At 44.7% G+C, this 23,289-nt stretch overlaps 1 protein-coding gene across 1 annotated transcript in view; it reads right to left on the reverse strand.

Annotated features, from left to right (window-relative positions):
* Positions 1–23,289, reverse strand: part of znf385d (zinc finger protein 385D) — a 76,057-nt gene that overhangs the window by 46,996 nt on the left and 5,772 nt on the right. Inside the window, exon 2 of the mRNA XM_079344206.1 lies at positions 19,183–19,325. Within this exon, the coding sequence (XP_079200332.1) occupies positions 19,183–19,325 (143 nt within the window). The remainder of the gene's footprint in view (positions 1–19,182; positions 19,326–23,289) is intronic.

Genomic DNA, 23,289 nt, shown 5'->3' on the forward strand with positions numbered 1-23,289 from the left:
TTTTCCCGACATGAATCACTCCACCTCAGCTTCTGAAACCTGACCAGTGTCGCCGGTAATTTCATGATCATGACGGATGACATTCAAATAAATGTAAATACACGGAAGTGGCTGGTCCTTGGTAACCATGGAGACAAACAAGGTAGCAGAGAGCAGGAGAATGTTTGGGTTGCTCAGCAACAGTTTCACCTGTCTTTTTGCTTTTATCTGCTTTGAGAAATATTTCATAAAAACAATGTCACATGTCACTACGTAGCACTGAAACGTGGCTCTCTTCAGGGTTTAAAGGAGCAACAGAAGCTTTCGACACTTCAAGAAAACAGCTGCTCACAACAACTCTGACGTTTAAAAGCACATTACGACTATGACGACAGTTTTCTTGAGAAAAATCAATCACAAAAAATCAAAGAGAATGAGCTGTGTCTGACCTCGCCCCCCTCTCTGAAAGGGCTCGGGCCTTTCTCGCTCCATGTCCTATTGTTTACTCAGAGGGCAGAACAAGCACCTAGCTGGGGGGAGGGGCTACTGCCCTTTGTGATGTCATAAGGGGAAAATCTCCATTTTCTGAGAAGTGGAGCAGGCAGAAGTCAGAGAGGATGGACTTTTCTCATCATTTGTAGACAGACTAGAGACGCACGTTAGAGCTACAGGAACAAGGTGAAGAGGATTTCACGTCTTAGTAACACAATTTTACAATCTCTAATGGAGTTCACAGGAAGTTAATGCAAAGAGGCCAGGATTGTGTTGTCTTGAATCAGCAGCGTTTGAACTTACCGACGGTGTTGAGATATCCCCGAGTGAATGCATGGATTTCTTCAGTCGGTAAAACATAAAAGGATTAAATTTTGGATATTAATTTAAGCTGATACAAACAAGTCTGAGCAACTTTCTTCACCTCATGAGGAATCAGGCTTTCCTCACATTTCTTTTGTCTGATCTTTTTATGTTTTCTCTTTCCTTCTTTAATGTCTTTATATCTTATGAGGATGTGACCTTAAAGTCTGATCTACAGGCAGGTTTCAAAGATGGCGGCTGAGTGAGATAGTCCATTTATTGTCTCCGCTGTCCTCTAAAAACCGAATCAAGGTAAAGTTATTGCAGCGACGTAAAAACATGTATTTGTCTCCGTCGCTTGCCTGTGGGTGTCTCCTTTCATTGGCTCTTCTGTCGGGCGACGTGCGCTGATGTCTCTCTGTCTGGGGAGACGCCGTCGCCGTGTCGACAGCGAGGCAGAATAAGCAGGTCATTTTCTGGATGCTATCTGACAGCCCACAGAAGGCCTGTCCGTCTCAAAGTTCAGCACAGCGGCCGCCGCTGACGCTCCCCCACTCAGAGCTGCCGGATAATGTGACAGGTCGAGACAGTGACGAGCAGCAATGGCGGCGGAGACGGGCTGACTTTTGCAGCAGACGACTGATAAAGAGGGACAGAAAACCCGCAGTTCATGCTGTCTGATTAAGTTTCACAACGATTCGAACGCCAGCCGCCTCCGATAAGGGATTGTGAGTGACAGAGAGAGTTAGAGTCAAACAATCAGGCTGGCCTTGAAATAAAATATAAAAGTATCAGATAATCAATTCAGTGACATTTTTGTTCAATTCAACTGTCTAAACTTGCTCGCTTTGAAGGAGCAAAAAGTCACTTTTTACTGCCGTATGCAGAAAAAAACAAAAAAAAGACCCAAAACTGCAGAGAGCTGACAGATCAATACCTCAATACCAATAAACCATGTCTTGCCTCAGTGCAGTCATTTCTGGCTTCTCAAACCTTTTTGGGGATGTCTATTCCTTTCAGGGAGCAAAACACTTATAAATCAATCATTACCTTGCAGATAACTGAACGCTCAAACACGGGATAAACGTAAAGTTATTATCTCCCAGTTAGCAACGGTCCGACGGCGCCGCACACTACGCCGTAGTTCAATCATGGTGTTTCAATCATGGTTTTTATTTTCCAATGGAAAAACCAGGACAGGAAGTCAGACAAGGAAACACACAGAGCGTCCCTTAAATTTCAAAATAAAACACAATATTCCGGATTCAGGATCGTATTTATCATCACTTTATCAACGTTACGTCAAAACAGAAACCAAACGAACAACAAGACATCCTCATGTTTTTTTCCTCTCTATTCCAGCGTGATCTTGTCGTGCACGGCTGATCATGGCTGCGCTCCAGTGGGACAAAGGTGAAACCCCTTTTTTGTGAACGAGAATCACTCCCATTATTCGCCTTAAGCTTCTGCGTCACAGACCGACTCCTGATCCACAACCGCCCCACTAAACACATGAACTAATAAATCAGAAAAAGGCTCTAAATTATTGTTTATTTCTTCTAAAAATTTTACATTTTACATGAATCAGCCTCAAGTGGACACTTGAGGAACTGCACCTTTTTACCCTCCTTTTATCGCCTTCATTTTTCAAAGGTTGCAGATTTGGTCTAAAGGACAAAGACAGAATAGCTCATTTTCTCACAACTGCGACTGCAATCATCCACTAAGAAGTAGAAACACATTATCCTGCTGTTAAAGACGAAACGTCTGCAGAGTTGTTGCAGAGAACCTTGAGTACACACATTTCTCCGCTCTGACGCTGCCAACCAGCGTTTCATTAATAAAGCATTAAAACAGGTGTGCATTAGGTTGATAAGACAAAAACAATATGGCAGCTTTTTCGTCCACATAATATCTCAACCCTCTCTCCATTATGCATGCATTATGTTTATTCATAATTAATGTGGTCAAACAAATTACACACCACGGTGGTTGCTAATGTGTTTTCACCTGAAAGCAGGTTTTTAAGCTGGAAGCGATTTTAAAGAGAAAGAAATCCCGTCATGTTGAAACTACATACGATTAATTCTCAAAACGGTACGGACAAAAACTAAAAGCAACCATGGGGGTCACAGGCATCCAGAATACATTACACCGATGTCTGCTGCAATACCTTCCCCAGAGTTGATGTAAAGTGCTGCGAGAAAAAAAAAAAGAGAAAAATGGAAGAGGGCTTAAATCAATTTTGCGCCTGCACTGTGAAAGGGTTGGAACATGTTTTAATTTGACCTCCTTTCTGGAGACTTTATAATGAGGTCTTTGCAAAGGTATATGTCAAACTATACTCTGTGTGTGGGGCTGCTGGGTGACACATGCGTACCTGTGCAACAGACGCCTGTGTTATTACCCTCTATATACAACGAGTGTCGTATTTGAATGAGCGAGGCATGTGGTGTTTATACTGGCTGTTCTCTTCACATGCTTCAAAGCTGCTCGGGAATCTATCCTGTGATGGAGGAAGAGGGATGTAAAAATATACATTCCTATCTATTAAAGCCGTGCAGACTGTCCGGGCTATGAGACTCCACCACTGAGGTCTAAATGCTGCGTTCACGTCGACCAGCCTCGCTTACTATTAACTAAAGTGGGATGAATGACCTGTCAAATATAATCCTCCCACCTATGTGTCTCCCAATTACCTCCGCCGCCTGACCCAGTCCGTTAGTTCATCATCAGCCCGACGTCGTAGATCGTTGCCACCCGGGGGGTAAAAAGGGGGGCGGGCGGGGGGGGACTTCAAGAATTAGCAAGTCAAATCCAAAGAGGGCTTTTCATTGGATTATAATGAGGCAGCGCAGGCTTCCAGGTGTTCATAGAAAAATACAGAGCATCGTGAGTTAGGAGGAGGGAGAGTGAGGAGGGGCGGACCAAAGTGTTCAGGGAGGAATATTTCAGGAAGACTAAAAACAAAATGCAGGGATGGGTCCAGCTGTAGGGTTTGAAAAGTCAACCCTCAGCATGATATAGCCAGAGACACTGTGTGACACAATCAGACTTATCATCATTCTGTTTTTAAGAAAAGTGTTGACTGAACTTTTATTTCTCATGAGAGCAAATGCACGATTACAGCTTAAAGAACCACAGCCCTATAAAGCCCGCAGACTGTGGGATAATCCAGGTTCGATTCCCCCTTCCCAAGCATCGTGACCTTGACCTTGACCTTTGAGCCCCAAAACACTGATCAGTTCAAACTTCGAGTCACGTGTGTCAAATTTGAAAACATACTGTATATCCCTCACCTCTTGTCCTATCTACTCATCGACGAAGAGCGTTTCTACCCCGACTCTTCTCCCATTCACTGCCAGATAATTGGAAGAGAGAGAGAGAGGCTTCTTCAGTTTGCCTCTTTTGTTACTTGAGTTTCAGCTCCTGGATTGTGCTGGAACAGTTCTCTCCCCTGGTCCATTACTCATCCTCCGTAAACGTGACATTTCCAACCCGCCATGCCACTTCTCCTCCGCACTCTCCGCTGATAATAAACCTTTATTTTAGCCATATCTCCAATGCATGGTCCTGCATGTGTTTGGGCCCAAAACCATAGTACTCAATAATTGATCTAATGAAGGGCCTGGATGTAAACCTCACTGAATGAGATTTGAAACTTCTGTGTTCTTCATCTTTTGAGACACTACGGATATAAAGCGTTGCACATCGTCTTGCAGGTCATCATGTTACACGTGTGCAAAGCAAACAGGGAAATGTGGTGTAGAAAAGACAACGAGGAATGGAAGTAAAGATTAAAGCTGTGCCAAGACCAACAACTCTGAAGGTCTACTCGGACTTTCCCGTCAAGGCCCCTCGCCAAACTTTTTTAAATGTTCAATAAGTAGAGAGCAGAATAAGTATAGTGGCTATCTTTTTTTTTTTCTTTTTCTGAGTGCAAACATTTGAAGTGCTCAAGATGAACTTCAACTTTGTCAAGTGAAGACGCTGTCGGCGTCTACCGGGCGCTCTTTTACAAACGCAGGATATTCCCTGTAGATTTCCCGCCTACACACTGCGTTGTACCATCGTCCTCTTTGCTTCGCGTCTGCTGGAGTAAAAAAAAAAAAAAACATGCAGGAAGAAGAAACAGTGTCGGTCATACAGCGGTTGAGGTCAACAGACTGTTGTCATAGCGACAGGATGTGCACAGGGCCGAACTGCTGCTTCTTTATTTTTTAAAGTGGCCGTCATTTTTTACCACCGTTATGAAAGATAGCTCAGACAATACTAGATGCTAAATATATCTGCAGAAAATATAAGGATGCTTTGTGCGCAATGAGACGGGTATAATGACTTTAACACACACACACACACACACACACACACACACACACACACACACACACAGGACGACCCGACTGATGGATGGATAGGAAGAAGACAAAACCGAGAGATTTCATTGTGGAGCGCTTCACTGGGTCGGAAAATTCAGTCTGTGCTTTGAATGAAATTCATAAAATCTGCTTTCTGTCTTCAAAGGCTTCTCTCATGTCTTATTAGTTTTTAAATGAGTTACTAAAGATCTGATTGAACGTCTCAAAGTTTTTGGGAGAAAAAAAGTCGGTTTCCATCCGTTTGTCTGCTTTCACTCTCGAGTGAAGGCTCTGTCGTTTCTTTGAGATCGACGGATCTGTGAGGAACATCAAACCCGCTTCAGGTACCAACGTTTCACTTCTTTCTCTCTCCGTTTAGCCAACGCAGACTAATTGGGAGCGAGAACAATGTTTAATCATGTCTCTTTCACTTATTTGTATGAACTCGCCTCATTATATTTTTTAAAAGGTTGCTTTGGCGATGAAGGAATACAATCGCAGAATGAGGGGAAAGGGACAGAAATGAGGAAGAGAAATTGGCTGTTTTATTGTAAGGCAGGTCAAACATAGCACTCCATTTTCCTCCACTGTCTGTCTTTGTCGACATGAAAATACTCTTCACCCGACAACTCGCACTTTTTTTTTTCCTGCTCCAGACACCACTTCTTCTTCTCCCCTACTTTGCTTTCTCCATATCTCTGTAACCCTGACATTTCAGTTGCGCCCTTCTTACCTCTCTCTCTGCTCTCTTTGCACTTCTCTCCCTCTCTCTCTCTTAGACACAATGTTTTTTACCAGGTATGAATGTCTCCTCCGGATTTCTCCCATCGCTCTTCACCCCGCTGACCCCTCTTACACCGACGGGCCCCATCAGGATGAAATATTGAACCGGGGGAGAGCTCCCTAAAGGCTTTTGGCAGCCTCTCAGTCTGTCCCTCGTCCAGCTGTGATGAAAGATAAAAATGTAACGGCGTAACTCCCCCTCCCACAACCTTCCAGCGTCTCACTCCATATAGCAGCATCACACTGTTCCAAGAGTCGAGCTCGTACGGAGCTAAAGCTGACAGCAACGCTACCTCCCAGTCTTTTTTTTAAGTAGTAATTATTCCTCACACGATCTAATGGGCGTCTCGCTGTGGCCTTTTGAAGCTAAGTAACCCGTCTTTTCCAAACGACCTTATTTAACACTAAAAGGAAAAAGGAGCTCAGCGTAAGTTCAAGCAGCATGACTTGTTTTTCCTCTCTCACGTTTATTCGATTTCTTCCTTCAACGTAGCACAAAACTTCTCCAACACTTCCTCCGTCCTCCTGCTCTGGTGACCGTCTTTTTTTTGCCTTTATTAGAGGGATGGGTAAGGGTTAGGGTTAGGGCCGGATTCGAACCAGTGTCGCCCGCGTTCGTTGAGGACTGTAGCCTCCGTACACGAGGACGCCAACCTCTGCACAACAAATGACAACTTTAAATTACAATTCAACCTGGCTCAACCAATCATCCTGCTGCGGTCACTTTTTAAAACCTTATCCGTCTCTTCCTCGGTCACTTTGTCATTCTGTTCCTCCGTCCTGCCCGTCACCTCCAGTCCAGCTCTGCAGAGTTCAGATCCAGCCTCCTCATCACATCGCCCCCTCCACCAGGGTCCAGACTTCACAAGGGGGTAGCTTGGCTACCCTGCTGTCGGCCTCATCATTGTTCATTGTTAATAAAATGGTGGAAATGAGTCAGAGAGCACTAATCAGATATTTAAGCTGGTTGGACGCTCTCATTCCTCATCTTTGGGGATTTTCATGGAGTGGAGGCTTTTTGTGTCTACACTCATGGCTTACATCCTGGAAACACTTTCTGCAAGATTTTGGAGTAGTTTCTTTGAGAATCTGTGCCCGTCCTGCCAGCCGAGGGCCCGGTTCACTCAGACTGGACTGCGGCCACTAACACATCCAAACACTGCGCTCATCATTCGCTCCCATTTGCTCATCTGCTCCGTCTCCAGGTGGAACTCACAAAGCATATAGAGCTGATGATATCGAGGCACAGACACACTGAAAAGTTTCCTGCATCGCTCTGAACGTGGAGACAGATTGTCTGCACGCTGACTCCGCAGTGAAGCTCAGTGTCCACGGCGCGTTAGACGCTTTTTTGCTAACGAGGCTTACGTCCATAGAAATGACTGCACATTGGCTCATTTGGTGAACTATGACGCCGTTTGCTCTGCAGCCCAGTTTAACCGCCTTCATGTGTGTTCTGTTCATTTGACTCACATGCACAGGTCACATGACATCCACGATCTTTTGGACTGGAAAATCTGTCAGTCATGAAACAATAACATGAGGTATCAGAAGACAAACAATGTGGGAAGCTTTATGGAGACAGAAAAGAGTCATTTTGGTGGTGTAATATTTCGTTTTTGATGAAGCTGATGTGCTTTACTAAAATGTATTTGGCTTTAAGCATGTACCTAATAAGCTGAAAAAGTGCAACGTCGGGACTTTGTGAGTTGTTTTTGCATATAAATCACCATCCGTGCGGAGAAAGTCAAGCCGATGCAGTTCGATCGTGTTTTTTTTTTTTTGTTGCTAAATTCCCTCACAGGCTAATTTCTAATCCATCATTCTATCAGGCTGCTTAAGCCTCACCCAGGGGGTGAAGGGGGGAGTGTCTCACTCATGACAGGGTTCAATAAAAACTAAGATTAAACGATTTATCTTCTCGTAATATTCCACCATGAATATCAGGCCCACGCTGGTACCGTGGTAATGAGAGAGGAGCTCGAGGAGTGTGGCCATCTATTGGATTTCCAAAATCAATGTCCTGGGATAGAAAAATGCATGAGCCACCTGCAGACACTGAGTCTTAACAATGCAACGTGTGCGATGAATCCCCCGTAAATTACAGGCCCTGAAGGGAATCAAGTTTCTAATCCTGCTCTCACTGACGCCGTTCTTCAGCTTCACTTAATGCAGGAAGTTTGCTGAGCGAGCATGCTGTGCATCAACTCTCCCTGCCTCACTGCTCCTCATTTATTTACTTACACATATATTTACACATTATCAGCCTCTTATTGCTTCATGTTAAAGACCAGTGCTGCATTTGTGGGGCTTCTTTTTCCTGCTGGTTAAAAACTGCAGCACAATCACAGTTCTTGCATTTTATTGCATGATTGTATTTCCCCGATCAGAGCCGATCACAACCCAGTTTCTCCCGCTCCATGTCGGGAAACGGTTACAGAAGGGTTATAAAAATACGATTTTCACGAGGAACTTATTTTCTCTATAACAATGTGATCACATGTAAATATTTATATATAGATCTTTAAGGGTATGTGGGTGTTTCTTGTTTATACTGTTTAACATTGGAATACGTTGTAAAAATGTATGTTTCATATAAAAACATACACTCGTTAAAAACTTTGATTAATGCATGAATTGATGGAGAAGAGTTGGGATTAAATCAGTTCATGTTCTACTTCCCGTGTACATCACATTTATTTAGAAAGTATTTGAGAGCTTGTTTGTTTCATGTCATTCAGTGTTTTTTACGTTTTGCTTTCTTCTCTCTTTAATTTTTACATGTTTAAAATAAACTAAAAACTCTCCATCTTCTTCTTTGGGGGGCTCCGGATCCAAAGGATTTTGCGGGTCAACCCTAGTTTGAGTTCTTGGAGCACGCAGAGGACACATTTATGTGAACTCGCTCTCCCTCGTGAGAGAGCATGGGTGTGTGTGTGTGCATGGACCTGGAAGCCCTGGCACGTCGCGGATCCAACGCTCGTCAAAAGTTGGACTCGTTCCGCGGAGTCCTTGGTTCTCGTAAACTCCCAGGTCAACCTTGTCTCCGCGCTAAAAGACACCGTTGAAGTCTCCCTTTGGGACTGGTGTGCTTTTCATTATGGGAACAATGGTGTTGCAGGTGCAAACTGCCTGAACTCCGATCCAGATGGTTCTGCTTTGATGATGAAACATGGTAAAGCACCGGGCCAACCCCGCCGCACGCACACACAGAGCACGAGTACTGAGGGACGGCTGTCAGACTCGACTCTGGGAAAGTCGACTCAACAGCTGTCTTTAAGGATACTCGTCCTGCTTTTACCATTTTTCACATGTTGGCAGCGTGCAGCTTGTTATAGTTTCTTGATGTAAACATTGCTTGGAGGCAGAATCAATCTCTGCCGCCTCAACGGGAGGAGAAAAAAAATGAACCACATCTTTTCTGGCTAAGCAACAACAGACTCAGGCCTCCAGTGGCACCGGCTGTAAATGTGTGAGAGAAGGAAGATTAATCTGTGAAGCCAGAAAACTTCTTACAAGCTTATCGAATGTCATTACTGACATCTTAAGATCATAATGTGACCTTAAAACGCCGCCAAGTGAAACCCAGCCCCACCGTCCTATAATCATGTACAGCCCCTTTCATACTCGCCGTCTCAAGTGGGACTGTTCCACTTTCTACGCTCGCCATTTTGTTTCAAAGGTACAAAGACAGAGTGGAGTTAGTCACAGAGGCGGGTTGGTTTCCGTGTAAATGTGGGCCGCTGGCTGGACGATTACACGTCACCCCTCTCTGACTACAATAATGACCTCATACTGTGTAAACACACACACACACACACACACACACACACACACATAGCAGCACTGTGAGAGTGTTTTTAGGGTCAGAGTGAAAATGAACCCAGAGCTTCTTTATGGCGTTACCGCTAACTGTGTCAACCGAGTCGACTTGTGACGCATGAAGGCATGAGGGGGCGTGGCCAAAGGAAGCGTTTTCAAGACAGAACCAATCGTAGCTCAGCGTTTAAAAGGGTCCGGAGTGTCCGCTGTTTATTTTGTCATTGTCCTCACAGCGCTCTCAGTTAAAACAGCTTGACGCTCATCGATGTCTTCCTTAACGACCAATCAAAATCAAGAAGGGGCGGGACTTCTGATATCAGCTTTGGCAGCAACAATGGTGAAGGAGACGCTAATCTGACTCGTCTGTACTCGAGTTGAAGACAAGACCACGCAAACTGAGACCAAGACATACCGGAGACCAGAGAGAGACATTTAGGGATCAAGACCTGTAGACCAAGACCAGGTTCCAGTACTCCATAGACTCATCATAAGAGCAAGTTTTGTACTTTTCCACCAAGATTTCCCAACATCGCCGGTGGCGATCCTCTTACCAGATCACCAGTGTTCATTTGTCTTCTTTAACCCTTTAAAGTTCAATTACAAGAAGAAGTCTTCGCTTTATAAAAACTACTAATGTTGAGATACCACACTCACTGCTTTGCTAGGCTAGTTTTAGCTCATTGCTCATTATCACGTCAGCTCATGCTCTTTCTGCTGCTGCTTCACATACACACACACACACACACACACACACACACACACACACACACACACTGCTCTTGCTTGTAAACTGACAGGTTGATTTCACTCACAGGAAGGGAACATATCTTGGATTTTAATGTCTTGTCTTAAAGTCGTCAGCTAATTAAATTTTTTTTAATATTTATTTCTATCTCTTCAACATCTCGTCTTTCTCCTGGTTAACAGTTATAATCTTTAACAGAATGTAACACAACAGATTACCAGTCGGACCTCACTCAAACTTTGTCAACATCATAATAATGTGTTTCACATTGTGATCATTAACTAACTACGAACCGAAAACTAACTTTTTCGGCTTGTTTGCTCGTTGATCAGTTTTAAAACCCGGAGTCCAACGACGAGGCGGCGGCTTCGATGAATCTCAAAGTTTGTGTTTTGCAGGAATCGAGTGAGACCCCTTAAACCTGAAATCTAAAACACCCTCTTCCGTGTTCAACCGCTACATACCTTCTCGAATTCTCAAATTGAGAAGTATTCTGTTTTAAGATGACCAGATGGGCGGTTAAAGCTGACATATTTTTGTTATCCCCTCAAAAGAACCTCGCAACACATGGCAACGCCGTCGAATAAGCAAAAACAGATTGCTTCTGTCTCCCACTTCTGTCCTCCATCCAAGCCTCTGATGTGCAGAGAGAGAGAGAGAGCTCTGAAACAAATACGTATCGCTCTCATTCAGTTCAAACTACTGTGATCATTAATTATCACAGTGGTTGACATTTCACAGGATTTAAACACACACAGACACACAGAGGAGTGTGAGAGCTGTTAACCTGACTTCAGTGAACAGTAGTAGCAGGTTATTTCAGACTACAGTATCGGCTCTGATTTTCGCCTGGGAAGCTGGCACTAAGCACCTCCATAAAAAATCATCTTGAGCTCGCCTCTATTATCTCTGCATTCCACGAGAGAGAGAGAGAGAGAGAGAGCGAGAGCTAGCTGGCAGATTTCCAGCGAGAGTGAATTATTATCGTGGGAGAACACATCAAGACGAGCTCGGCCAACATAAAGCTTCCACTCAGTTCAGGGGTTAAAAAGCCCCGGAGCTCCAGCGAGAAATGATAAGAGCCGCCGCGCCGCACATGACTCAGATATTCACTCCTGTGCTCTGCAGCAGGTGCGAGTCGCTGGAGGGAAGGCGGCTGCGTGGCACCGTGGTGGTCCCGCTCGCTCTCCACCTTTGATCATTCCTCTGCCGTTCTCTTTTTTTTTGTGCGTGCATGCTTCCCCCCCCCGAGAATACGATTTACAGAGTCCATTAGATGTTTATGGGACATGTGTAAATCAAACGAGAGTCTGCCGAGCAGGCCTTACTCGCCCTTTGTTCTCTTCATTACACCGACACACACACACACACACACACACACACACACACACGCCACGCTTCGTTTGTCATTCGAAAGTCAACAATAAAAAAACTAAAGCATCAAGAGGAGGACAGGGAGGAGCCGCACAGATATTTCAGCATCATGAACCCTTCAAGGTTTTCTTTCATGTTGTTTTTAAAAACTAAGATAGAAGATTTTCTTTATTAAAGGAAATGCAAGTTTACTCTCTGCTGTTGAACATGCTACACACACACACACACACACACACACACACACACACACACACACACACACGGGGGAGGGGCACTCCTGAGCTGGTGGGGGATTTTAGTACCTTGATAATGGGCGCCATAGCGTCTCTCCAGCTAACAGACCCATTTCCAGATTTGGGACTTGAACCAGCAACCTTCCAGTTCCCAACCCATGTCCCTAGAGATTGAGCCACATACCTATATTTTAAGACCTACACATTTAAGATGACCCTGATTATAAGAAGAGTCAGCCTGAGACTTGTTTAATTTTTTTTATAGAAGAAGAAACTTTCTTTTTTTTTTATTTAATGCCTTTAAAAGTGATAAAACTAGTTTTTCTTTCACGTGGTCCTTTAGTCGACCTGTTGCTTTGCTGACGTCGCCTTTTGAGTTCTCATACCATCACGCACACACATAATGAAGCTAATATTTCTTGGGTGTGCATTTATGTTTGAGTTTTTCTACCTGCTGATAACACGACAAAAAAAGTAAAAAATAAAAATGAAAAAACAAAGAGGAGAGGGAATCAGACCAGCAAGCATCGAGTCAGTGGGCAGAAAACACGAGTGAATCGGACCACACACAAAAACCAGGCGGCGGCGTGCTTCGCCTCATCTGTCTCTTTCTTGATCGTTTCCTCTGTGAAAACTAACCAGGATTTATACTTCCCCAACAAAAAGAACTCCTCTGGCTTCACCGTGTTATCTGCTTTGTCACAGAGCACATTTCCATTTCAGCCATCGATGCTAACATTGACTTAGCGCGGCTGGGTACACACTGCGATGGACTGAGATGCCGTCGTGCGTGCAGACTGATCGAGGCCCGTGTGTCGCCGCGGCGGCTGCTGCTGCCGCTGCTCTTGCTGCAGGACTACAAAGCAATTTTCCCAGCGTGCAGATCAGCGCACAGAATCGATAAATCACATTCCTGATGACTCTGCAGGGGGAAATGGAGTTTGTATTGTTTCTCCAAGACAAATGCAGGCTACGGGTGAGATAGATCTTATTTCCAGGGCCAGAGAGAGAAACGACTGAAATACCCACAAACACACACCTTCTCTCGCTCGCTCGCTCGCTCTCTCCCTCTCTCTTAACTAATCCACCCCTCCCCCAATTTCACTTTTCTCTTCCATTACACTCCAAAACTCCCTCGTTCCCCTTGAGCTCTCACTGCCATTTTCTTCTCCTTTTCTTCTTCTCAGGTTTGCTCCATTTCTTTCCAGGTGGCAATTTCAATAACTCCTGCCTGATTTAATCAACGGCAAAGTTGCAGAGCAATCCTGAAACTTCTCCAAAGATCCAGCTCGGGTTCTTTGCAGCAAACAAACCACATGTCCTCCTCAGGTTTTCTGCACGTCGATTAACATCCAGTCACAGACGGCGTTGAAAGCTTAGCTGGAATGGTCTGTTTTAATCAAAGTGTGCAGCGATGTTGGACGATTTTCACATGGGCGAAAAGATTCAATTTCTCCTTAAATGGTCGAGAAAATTCTTTCGCAAAACATAGATAAGCGTTTGCAGTGAAACATGAGGTCATTTTAGCTACTCCGAATCCAAGTTCTGGTTCTGGAGTGGAACAAAGCAAAACACTGGAGCTTTTCCTTGATGATGATGAATGTCAGGTTGGACGAAGCCAAAAAATGCTGATTGCAACAGATACTTTTCCATGACTTCGATGAAGGAGGGTCTGTCTGATGTATTTATTTACAGGACTAGCTGAGCTGCTGCTAAGAGTGCTTTAATGATCTCGGCGCTATAAAGGAGTGAGAATATAAAATAGATTCAATTGTGTAATTGTAAAACGTGTTTAATGTGCAGGCAAGTAGAGAATGGCGTCGAGGCTGGCGGGGAATCATGGGAGTGATTCTCTTTGCTGTTGTTTTTTGTACTGGTCCAAACGGACGTATTAACATGTTGTAATGTGAGTATTTTAAATTGATGCTAAACCTAACGAGGTTAATTACAGGGTTGCCTGTGCCCACAAGGGGGCGCTGTTGTTTATGTTATTAGTTTTCGTTAGGTTTTCCCATTTGCTGCTATTGTACTTGAACGTTACTCGACGATACTCACGATTGCAGCATGGCGCCACATTCTCCATGTTTCTGTAATCAAACTCGTGCCAGTTTCTAGATAGAGAGTGAATACTGTGCGTGGACATGAAGTTGTCGACTGGTTTCTTTCATGAGTAGAAGTTACCACAGGGTGGGTACAGATGTGTGGGGCGTTTGGATCCAGCCTCGTGGACAATCGAGGAACTGCAGCGTTTTTCACTTCTACATTTTTCAACACCAGAGATTGCTGCTTGGTCACCAGATTTATAAGGTTTAGTTTTAGTTAAAAAAATATATATCGATGCCTCTTTTTACACCGCAGCAACAAAAATAAAAGTCGTAAATTCGGGATATTGTCCTGCATATTTGTCTGTTTTTCTGTATTTGTTTTTTCCCCCCCGAAAGCTGAATTAAATGCTTTTAAATCCTGTCGATGATTTGAATAAGGAAGCAAAAAGTCGCATAGATAGTTTTTTTTTTGTTTTTTTAGTTGTGCAACATTCCTAAAAGAGACCCAAAAAACTGAGCGTCTGCAGACACCGATATGTAAATGATGGATGGATCCTAAAAGAGCGACACCTGTACAGACACATGACCAACGTAAATTACACGTCAATAAAAAACGGTCTGTGTTAAATCAATCAGCAGCGACTTGTGTTGTTGTGAGTGAACGGACATAAAAGTTGCTCATAAATTGCTCGACACCTGCTAATAAAACACGCCGGCTAAACGGCGACGTGTTCGGCTGATCGCCTCCTGCACCCTGCTCTCAACTACAACATGTTCTTTCTAGAAGCTTCCCTCACACTGGAGCCTCCTCGAAGCCCTCTGCACTGCTCTGTGTGTGTCAGAGAGCACGTGTGGGAACATGCACGAGGCCTTTTTTTTGTCCTGAAGCCACATTTTTCTGTAACATTTCATTGTTTTTAAAGGAACCACCGAGGGGGGGGGGGGTGAAGAAGGCCGAGGAGAGAAAATCTGATAACAAATATTTTTCCTGCCCTGCGGTGAAGGACTTCCTGATCGTGTCTGTTAGCCCAGAACAAGATTGTGCAAAAGACACGACATGAAACTTTGGTATTAGTCCCATTTCATGCAGGTGTGGACACGCTTTTTTAGCTCAAACACTTCCAATAATGTGACTTTCCTTGGATGAAGTGCGTCCTCATTTCTGCAGCACATCAATGGAACAAACGTTCTCATCTCTTTTCGGGGGTTTTTGCCTTTGTTTTGTTTTTTTCCCCTCTCTCATTGACGATGTCTAAGTGTTTATTGAGCCCCGGAGGCACGTAAACAAGTCTGACCTCACCCAGCAGATCCAAAGTGTGCGCTCTCAGTGGGAAGCTCTCCACAGCCTGATGTGTAACTCGTGAAATGTGCTGCAGCCCATTCCAACAGCTGTTTGCTGTTTCTGTGAACGGTTATTATCGCAGACCTGCAGCTTCAATGACACAAGAGCGTAACACGTTTTAAAATTGACACTAAAAATTTTTTTTTAAATTCATCAAAGTCAATATTTTGGGATAACCTTTGACATATCCAAGACTGATTTTAAAAAAAACAAAAAAAGTTTTAGTTTTTTTTTTTTTCATGAAATCAACAGTAACATAAAGTTATAAAACTGGCATTTCAAGGGTTAAAAAAAGAAAAGAAAAAGATTGCTTGGTAGTTTTGTGTGTGTGTGTGTGGGGGGGGGAGTTGTTTGAGAGATGTAGAAAAAAACATCTGTTCAATTTTTAAAGCAGTTTTTTTCGTTATTAGTTATTAAACTAAAGTGATGAGTGAAAAGTGAGCCATACAAAATCAAAGTTAAGCGTTACGCGCATACGTGTGTGTGTGTGTGTGTGTGTGTGTGTGGTTCTCTCTCTCCTGTTGCTCTGCAGTTTGGTGCTGCAGCTGCTGATCAAACTCACCTGAAGCCAACTTTCAATCAAAGGTCTCTCTCCTTCACTTTACTCGTCTCACCTGACACTCTCATCCTCCTCGTCTTTTCCTTTCATCTCTCTCCTTCTTCAGCTAAATCAAATAAAAAAAACCTCCTCTGGGTATTCAAGGTTTTCACTTCCTTACTTAAGAGACAAACACTACAGATTCTAAAGCACACATTTCTACAAGTGTTCCTTTATTTCACTCTAGTTTTAACTTCCCACGACTCTCGGAGGTCTCCCCCCCCCCCCCCCCCCCCCCCGGCTCTGTTTCTAACATTTGTCAAACATTTCTTATGTGTCACAAAGAAACCCGATCAGACCTCCGCGCTGGCAAACAGGCTCCTCTGCCGCACCCTTAATACCCAACCTGCACCGGTGTTCAAAGTGCCTTTTGTTTTTTTGGGTATTTTTTTTTTCTCAAGGTAGCAAAACAGAACGAGAACATTTGTTTCTAAAGGTTTCTGAGATAAACCCCGACTGCTCCACATTCTGCCGCTGATCGTCTGATCAGCAGCTCGGAGGAAAGTTTGAGAGACAAAAAGATTCTGAGAGAGAAGAGCAGAGGTTAGAGAGAGCAGGAAGTGTGTGTGTGTGTGTGTGCAGCAGAGAGCGAGAGAGGTGATTACTTTGTGTTAATCTAGTATCAGCTTTCCACCACTTGGAGGCCTCCCAGTGTATTACTCATTATCTGCAGACGAGTCTGTTAAATACAGATTAGACGAGGCGAGAAAAAAAGGGGGGAGGCAGATTCCTGAACTTTCTCATGAAACTGTCTTCACAGAAACGTTCCTCCCCGGGGTTATCTCATCTTTTCTCTCTGACACCCCCCCCCCCCCCTTATCCAGCTGTGATCCATATTTCAACTCTATCCAGCTTATTTAAATCAAGCTCTCCCAAGTCTAAAATAAGGAGTAAAGGCCTTCCTATCTGTCTGAGTGTTCTTAGTTTCCTTGGCTCATCATATATTTTTGATGATCGCACTGATTTGATCGGCGCGAGGCCACATATTTCCTGGTAAGTACTTTCTACCTTCAAAGAGAGAAATCAATAGATGAATAGCAGCGTGCACGCGAGTCCCGCTACAGTGAGTGAGCAGCGGCTGAGTGCTCCATTTGCAGGCTAGCGCCCTCGCAGATTGCAAATCCAATAAGGTCTTTGTAGCCACATGCTAACGTTGCATTTCAGAGAGCTGTTTATACCTCTCGCCAGTACCGGAGGAGAGATCAATTCAAGGGTGCGTCTCTGAAATGCATCAGCCCTGTTTAACCAACAGCGAGCTCTAAAAGGTAGAACATGCTAAACGTTAATACAAGCAGGTATCAACATGAGGAACGACTCTCTCTCTAAAGGGATCACAATCTGTCTGGTCTCTATGTCCCTCGCCCAAGGACGCATCAGACATGCAGGCTGCAGGAGCTGGACATCGAACCCTCGACCTTCCAACAGGGGGCGCTTCTAGGGTCTGGTGGGGGCCCCTCCAACCAGCGTCCAATATTATTTTCACAGCATTAATGCATGCAACACTTAGCAGGTGAGTGCAGTCAGATGGGGCCCCATTAGGGGGGTTTCCTACTGTCATTGCAAAAATTGCACATTTTGAGGCAATGCTGTGGTTTAAAGTTTGTTAGCCGTTGGGGGCCCCCCTCTTCTGGCCAGGGGCCCCGAGCAGTTTCCTGCTGCAGCCGCAGCGGGGACACATGACATAAGGCAAACTGTGCTGGATATGTACAGTAGCAAACAGCCACTCTGCATAGAGTCCCAGTGCTGGAGTGTCGAAATGCTGCCGGTGCAATGTTGAGTGTGTTTCGCAAAAACGTCTGCGGCTCAAAACACGCGCCCGCCTGCGGCGCATGTCAGTGATGAAGTCTGTCGAGGAGACGTCGGGCTGAGCTGCTGATCGCTGCAGCCAGAAAACAAGGACGCCGACCAGTTTCCAACATTTCTCGATGGTAAGCTACGTGTCTGTGTTTTGTGCAGAAAATAAAAACAGATGTGAATGCTAACAAGGAGATGAGTCGAACTCCGCAGCCAGATTCCTCTCAGAGCAACAACATGCTCTCTCTCTCTCTCTCTCTCTCTTTATGAGGTGTGGTCTTAGAGCCTGAAGGCAGAGCTGCCATTAAATCACCACGACGGAGCCGGAATATGCAAACGATCCAGAGAGTAAGTGCACCATCACAATAACCTAATGTTTTCCATGGATGCTCCTCTGCATTTCTGCATGATTAAATTATATGCTTTCAATAATAGAAATAGAACTCAATGGCAGAATATCCACTTGAACTGTTTGTGTAATTTACAAATTGAATAAATATGTGTTAAGTAAAGCTAACTTTTCTCCCGAAGAGAGCTGCACTCTTCTTAAGTGTCAACACCATTTTCCTCCTTCATGAGTCTTCTGTTCCTGCTCTGAAAGCATCGTTTTAATGAGATGTATCAGAGAAAGCCTTTGATGAAAAGAGGAATACATTTATGAAAGAGGAAAAAAAAAAAAGGAAGATGACTGAGTCTTAAGGCGGAGGAAGACGGCAGCTTTTAGCTTGTAATCGTGTGCAGCTCACGGTGAAAACGAAGGGGACGCAAAGACGCAACAGGCGAACATCGTCATCAGCGGACATCGGCCCTGGAGGTCTGCTTCCATTTTATCTACAGAGCTACAAACTTCCAAAAGTTACAATCTCTGCTGCCAGGATTTCTACCTTTTAGCTATCACTAGAGCTCGGACTGAATGAAAAAAAAAATAGGAGCAGCTCCCTTTTCTCGGAATGGGTTTTAAGACACTCTAAATCTTCCAAAGCTGGTTTCTTTGGATGTTTTTTTAAAGGACTTGATTTGGTCCCTGTTTGATCCCGTGTCTTGAATGTTTCTTATTTTTTGTGATTCTTTCATTTAAGTGTCTGAAGCTCATTAATTTCTGCTGTAAGAGAGATTCTTAACCTCAATGAGACTTTTCCTGGTTAAATAAATGTTAGATAAAAAATGAAATGGGGGACTGTAGCGTCCACCGAACAGCTGATTCAGAGACGAGGGTGACCGACAATCTGCCGTGATTTTCTCTTTCGGTACATTTCTCGTGAAAACAGATTCAAATGAACACAGCGGGGTTTGTTGAAACAGCCGCACACTCACCGCGTTGAATCCCGGGAAGAGGCGGACGGCCGTCGCTGCATCCAACGGAAACGGGAGGAACTGCTTCACGCCCAGTGAGGTCTGGACGGCGGGCAGGGCGGGACGCATCAGAGCGGGCAGGAGGCCATTCTGACATGCGTTACCTGTGAGAGGGCGGCAACGAAAAGGAGAAAAGGTGTTTGTTTAGTTTGCATCTCTCTTCAGTTCATCCATTTAAAATATTTAGCACCTGAGAGGCAAAAACAGCAGAGCAGACATCCTTCACTTCAGGTCCAGAGCGTCGAGTGCGACTGATCCAACATTTATTGACAAGCTCTTTGTGAGATTTAAAAAAGCTCCAAGGCTGACGAGTGTTTGTTGAAAGCTCGGTGTCAGCGTGTTCGAAGGCTGCGTGTACAGAAGATTACTGTGAGTGCTTTAACATGTACACTAAACTGTTTGTCCCATTAAAAGACCTTCAAACCTTCTGCCATCGTATTTCTCTGCTCTGACAGGTGATTGCTGTAAAATCACCGAACAGGAAAATAAGAGTCGTGGGCGCTTTCTCACATGCACAAAACTCCTGAATAAACAGTCCAGAAATCCTCCGCTGTAGCCCGGGACAATTCGGGGTTAAGCTGTTATGTGAACACATCAGGTAAATATTCAGGAAGATTCCCCACCAGCGAAAGGAGAGGGAGGGATGATTACGTTTAAAATCCTGCAATCCAAGAACACAACGAAACTGCTTAGTGAAAAAAAAAAAAAAAAAAAAAGTCGTGAAGTTTTCAGGATGAGCTGCATGTGTGAATGCAAAACAGAAACATGTGTCACTGGAGTGGGCGGCCCAGGATCAAGTCTGACCTGTGGTTTCTCTCCCTGGTTGAGTGATCTAAGAACACAGCAGGAAATAATCATCAGAGCTGACCGCCAGTGAGAGGGAGGGAGTGGTCACACGCTGCACACGACCTCCGTGCTCCATCGTCCCCTCTGATCACATCTTCTTTAAAGACTGCGCTCGCTCTTCTGACCTTCAAACATCCCTCGTGTGTTTACGTGTTTCCCTCTTTATTCCAACCTTTTTCAACTGAATCGAAGAAATCTCCACAAATGAAGCTTCGTGTCTGGATTTGTGTTTCCTGATCGGATGTCCGTGGCGATAGTTGAACCCGATTCTTAACATAAACTTTAGACTTTATCGTCCCCATGAGGAATTCTTGTTTCACAGCATCGTCTCTGTCCGACAGACGATTCCTATCAAAGAACAAAACTCGGAGGATCCTACAAACACTTTCCACTCTGGCCGGCTCAGCGAGGCCGTTTGTAACAGCGGGGATCAGGTTCTTCCAGAGGCGAGCCCTTCTACCCCTCACTGATCCACCTCCGTCTCTCCTCCGTGTGTGGAGAGGTCTGTTTAGTGGATGTTTGATTTCAGTACAGAAATGTTGTCAAGCGGTTTTTTGGGCAAATGATACTTAAAAAAAAAGCAAGAACCAAGAAATATTTTAATTTTGTTGTTGTTCTATCAAACTAAATATTGGTATGATTATATTCTTACTTGTATCATAGCGGCACACTGCATCAGTCATTTGTGCGACCTGAATCATCCATCTTGTGCGTGACACGCTGGGTGCAGTTTCCTAAAATCCTGACTTTAATTTCTCTTAATCACGCACAAACCCAAACAATGCACCCAGAGTCAGAGTCATGCATAAGACCGCGATGCTGCGATGATGTTTATCTCTGCAAACAGATGTTTTCCTTCTGAAACTGTCCCCCCCTCCCCCCCCGCAAACAGCCGATGTGGAATGACTGCAGCCGGCACGGAGCGCCTTATGAGGCAGCAGAGGTCTGGCCCACACATCTCCAGGAAAAACAGAAAGTAAATACTTCACTTATATTGTCATGCGAGTGTGCCACGCCAGCAGTGCAGCTTCAGAAACCACCAATTGGAACCAGCGCAGGGACGATTTCAACACGGAGGGATCACACGTACAAAAAAAGGAAGAAAAAAAATCTGTCACAGCCTTCCAAAACATTAGGAATTAAAGAAGCCATTTTGCAAAGCTATAATGAGAACCAGAGGGATGATTTCTTTTATTGCTGCATATTTTACAACGGCGGAACTGCAGGCCAACGTGGCTGTAAAGCTTTGGCACATCCAGGATCAAACCGGCGTCGTGGGACAAATAAAAACAAGGCTTGCCACGTTTCTGTCCCCGGGCCGTGGTAAGAGGTAAATAAAAGGCAAAAGTCATAAATACAGGACGAAAAGAGGGGAAACCACAGACTGCCGCCGCCGTCGTCCTCCTCTGTCTTCTCCCTGCAGTCGCCGGAGCCGGCGCTGCCATCTGTTGGAAAAAGAACACATGCCGTCTCTCTCATGTGGAGACACGTCCCAGTCCCAACTTTAGCAAAGCATGTCCTCCTGCAGAGAGCATCCGACCGTGCCATCTCTCGACATGCAGGCCTGACGTCAGCCTGCAGGCGCGCCGCACCTCGCGCCAACTCAAATCCACCACTCACACAGCCCGACGTGCAAAAGTCCAAACAGCCTTGCTCTCTCTCACACACACACACACACACGCGCATGCACACACACAGAAGGGCTGATGTGTTCGCTTTATTCTGCAGCGAGACGAGGGGTGAAGACTTGAAATGTGATTTTCTTTGATAGGGTGGTGTTTGTTTTTTTTAGTTTGGAGTGATGGGAGATGAAATCTGACGTGTCACTGTGGCTGAGTTTTCTTCTCTGTGGCATCACACAGAGAAGAGTTCCAGCACGGAGCGGAGCAAACACAATAAAGTCTGAAAGTTTTTTTTTCTACTGACACAATCACTCCCAGAAGTTACGGGGGGGAGGGGGGACTAAATAGTGAAACACACAAGTCGAAGTTTAAGTGAAACATTAAAAACTTTTCTGACTACGCAAAGTGTCTTCTACGTCGCAGGTCACATTCACACACTGATGATGAAACACAAGAGATGCAAAGTGAAGTGTCCATCAGTGTTAACTATGGGTTAACTCTGGGTCCTCAAGCAGTCGCTGCCTTGACTGATGACAAGCAGCGCCACTGATCACTTGTCGGGTTGTTTGGTATTGAAGTCTGAACCGACGGACAGGAAAAAAAATAACTGGAGAAATTGGATCCAGAATCGCCACTGTGCCTGTCTGCGTCTACTTAGACACACACACACACACACACACACACACCGCCTGGACGACGAACACCACGTGTAGGCCCACATTTAAACCAACGCGTACTCCTAGAGTGTTCTAATCTCCACTGGATTTAACCTCTTCCCGCTCACATTCCTGCGCTTTAAGCTCACACTATTCAGGCTTTTATCGACTCAAATTGATTTTCTTTTGTTCTCGTGTTGTGAAAGGGAACAAAACAATCTCAATCCAGCCGACATGCCCGAACACAAAGCGCATTCCTGCCTGCAGCAAAGGTTAGTGTTTCAACTCTCTGAGGGACGATCGTCTGTCAACACCAGTAAAGGAGCAAAACGTAAGACGGAGCAGAGAGAGGGGAAGAGGCTCATCTGAACTCCAACCCTGCGAGCGTCACACTGACTTAAAGATGCTATCAGACATCTGACAGGAGAGCCACACATGGCTTCTCTAACCATCGCTTTGTTGGGAGTGTCAATATGTGACTTCAGATTGGAGGAAAAAAGTTTAACGTTTGAGTTCTGCTGATGGCCTCCAAAACTTGACCCCTCAGGCCGAGGTGCAGGGCGGGGGTGCAGCCGAGTCTCTCCAGCAAGACCCTGTCATGTATTTTGCATGGAGAGTCGCTCCAAACTGAAAGGTCAGCAGGTGATAGTCATTAAAATACAGAGTGAGAAGAACGCTAACTGAGTGAGCTGAAAGTGAAGAAGCTCAAATCCTAAGAAAAATGAGGATTTTTTTTTTTTTACAGCCGTCGTCTTTAATTACGTTCTGTATTTTTGTCAGCGATTATTTTAAGATCCTGAAAATAAAAATATTTTTAAAAATGTCGAAGCGAAACAAGCGAATATTCAAAGTGTAACTTGAAGAAGAAGCTTGTTTATAAGTCAGTATCCCCCTCTCCTCACATTTTTCCCAGCACTGGTTTGTTTACGTTATGAATGGCGTCT

Source organism: Symphodus melops, assembly GCF_947650265.1.
Source record: "Symphodus melops genome assembly, chromosome: 5".
Classification (NCBI taxonomy): Eukaryota; Metazoa; Chordata; class Actinopteri; order Labriformes; family Labridae; genus Symphodus; species Symphodus melops.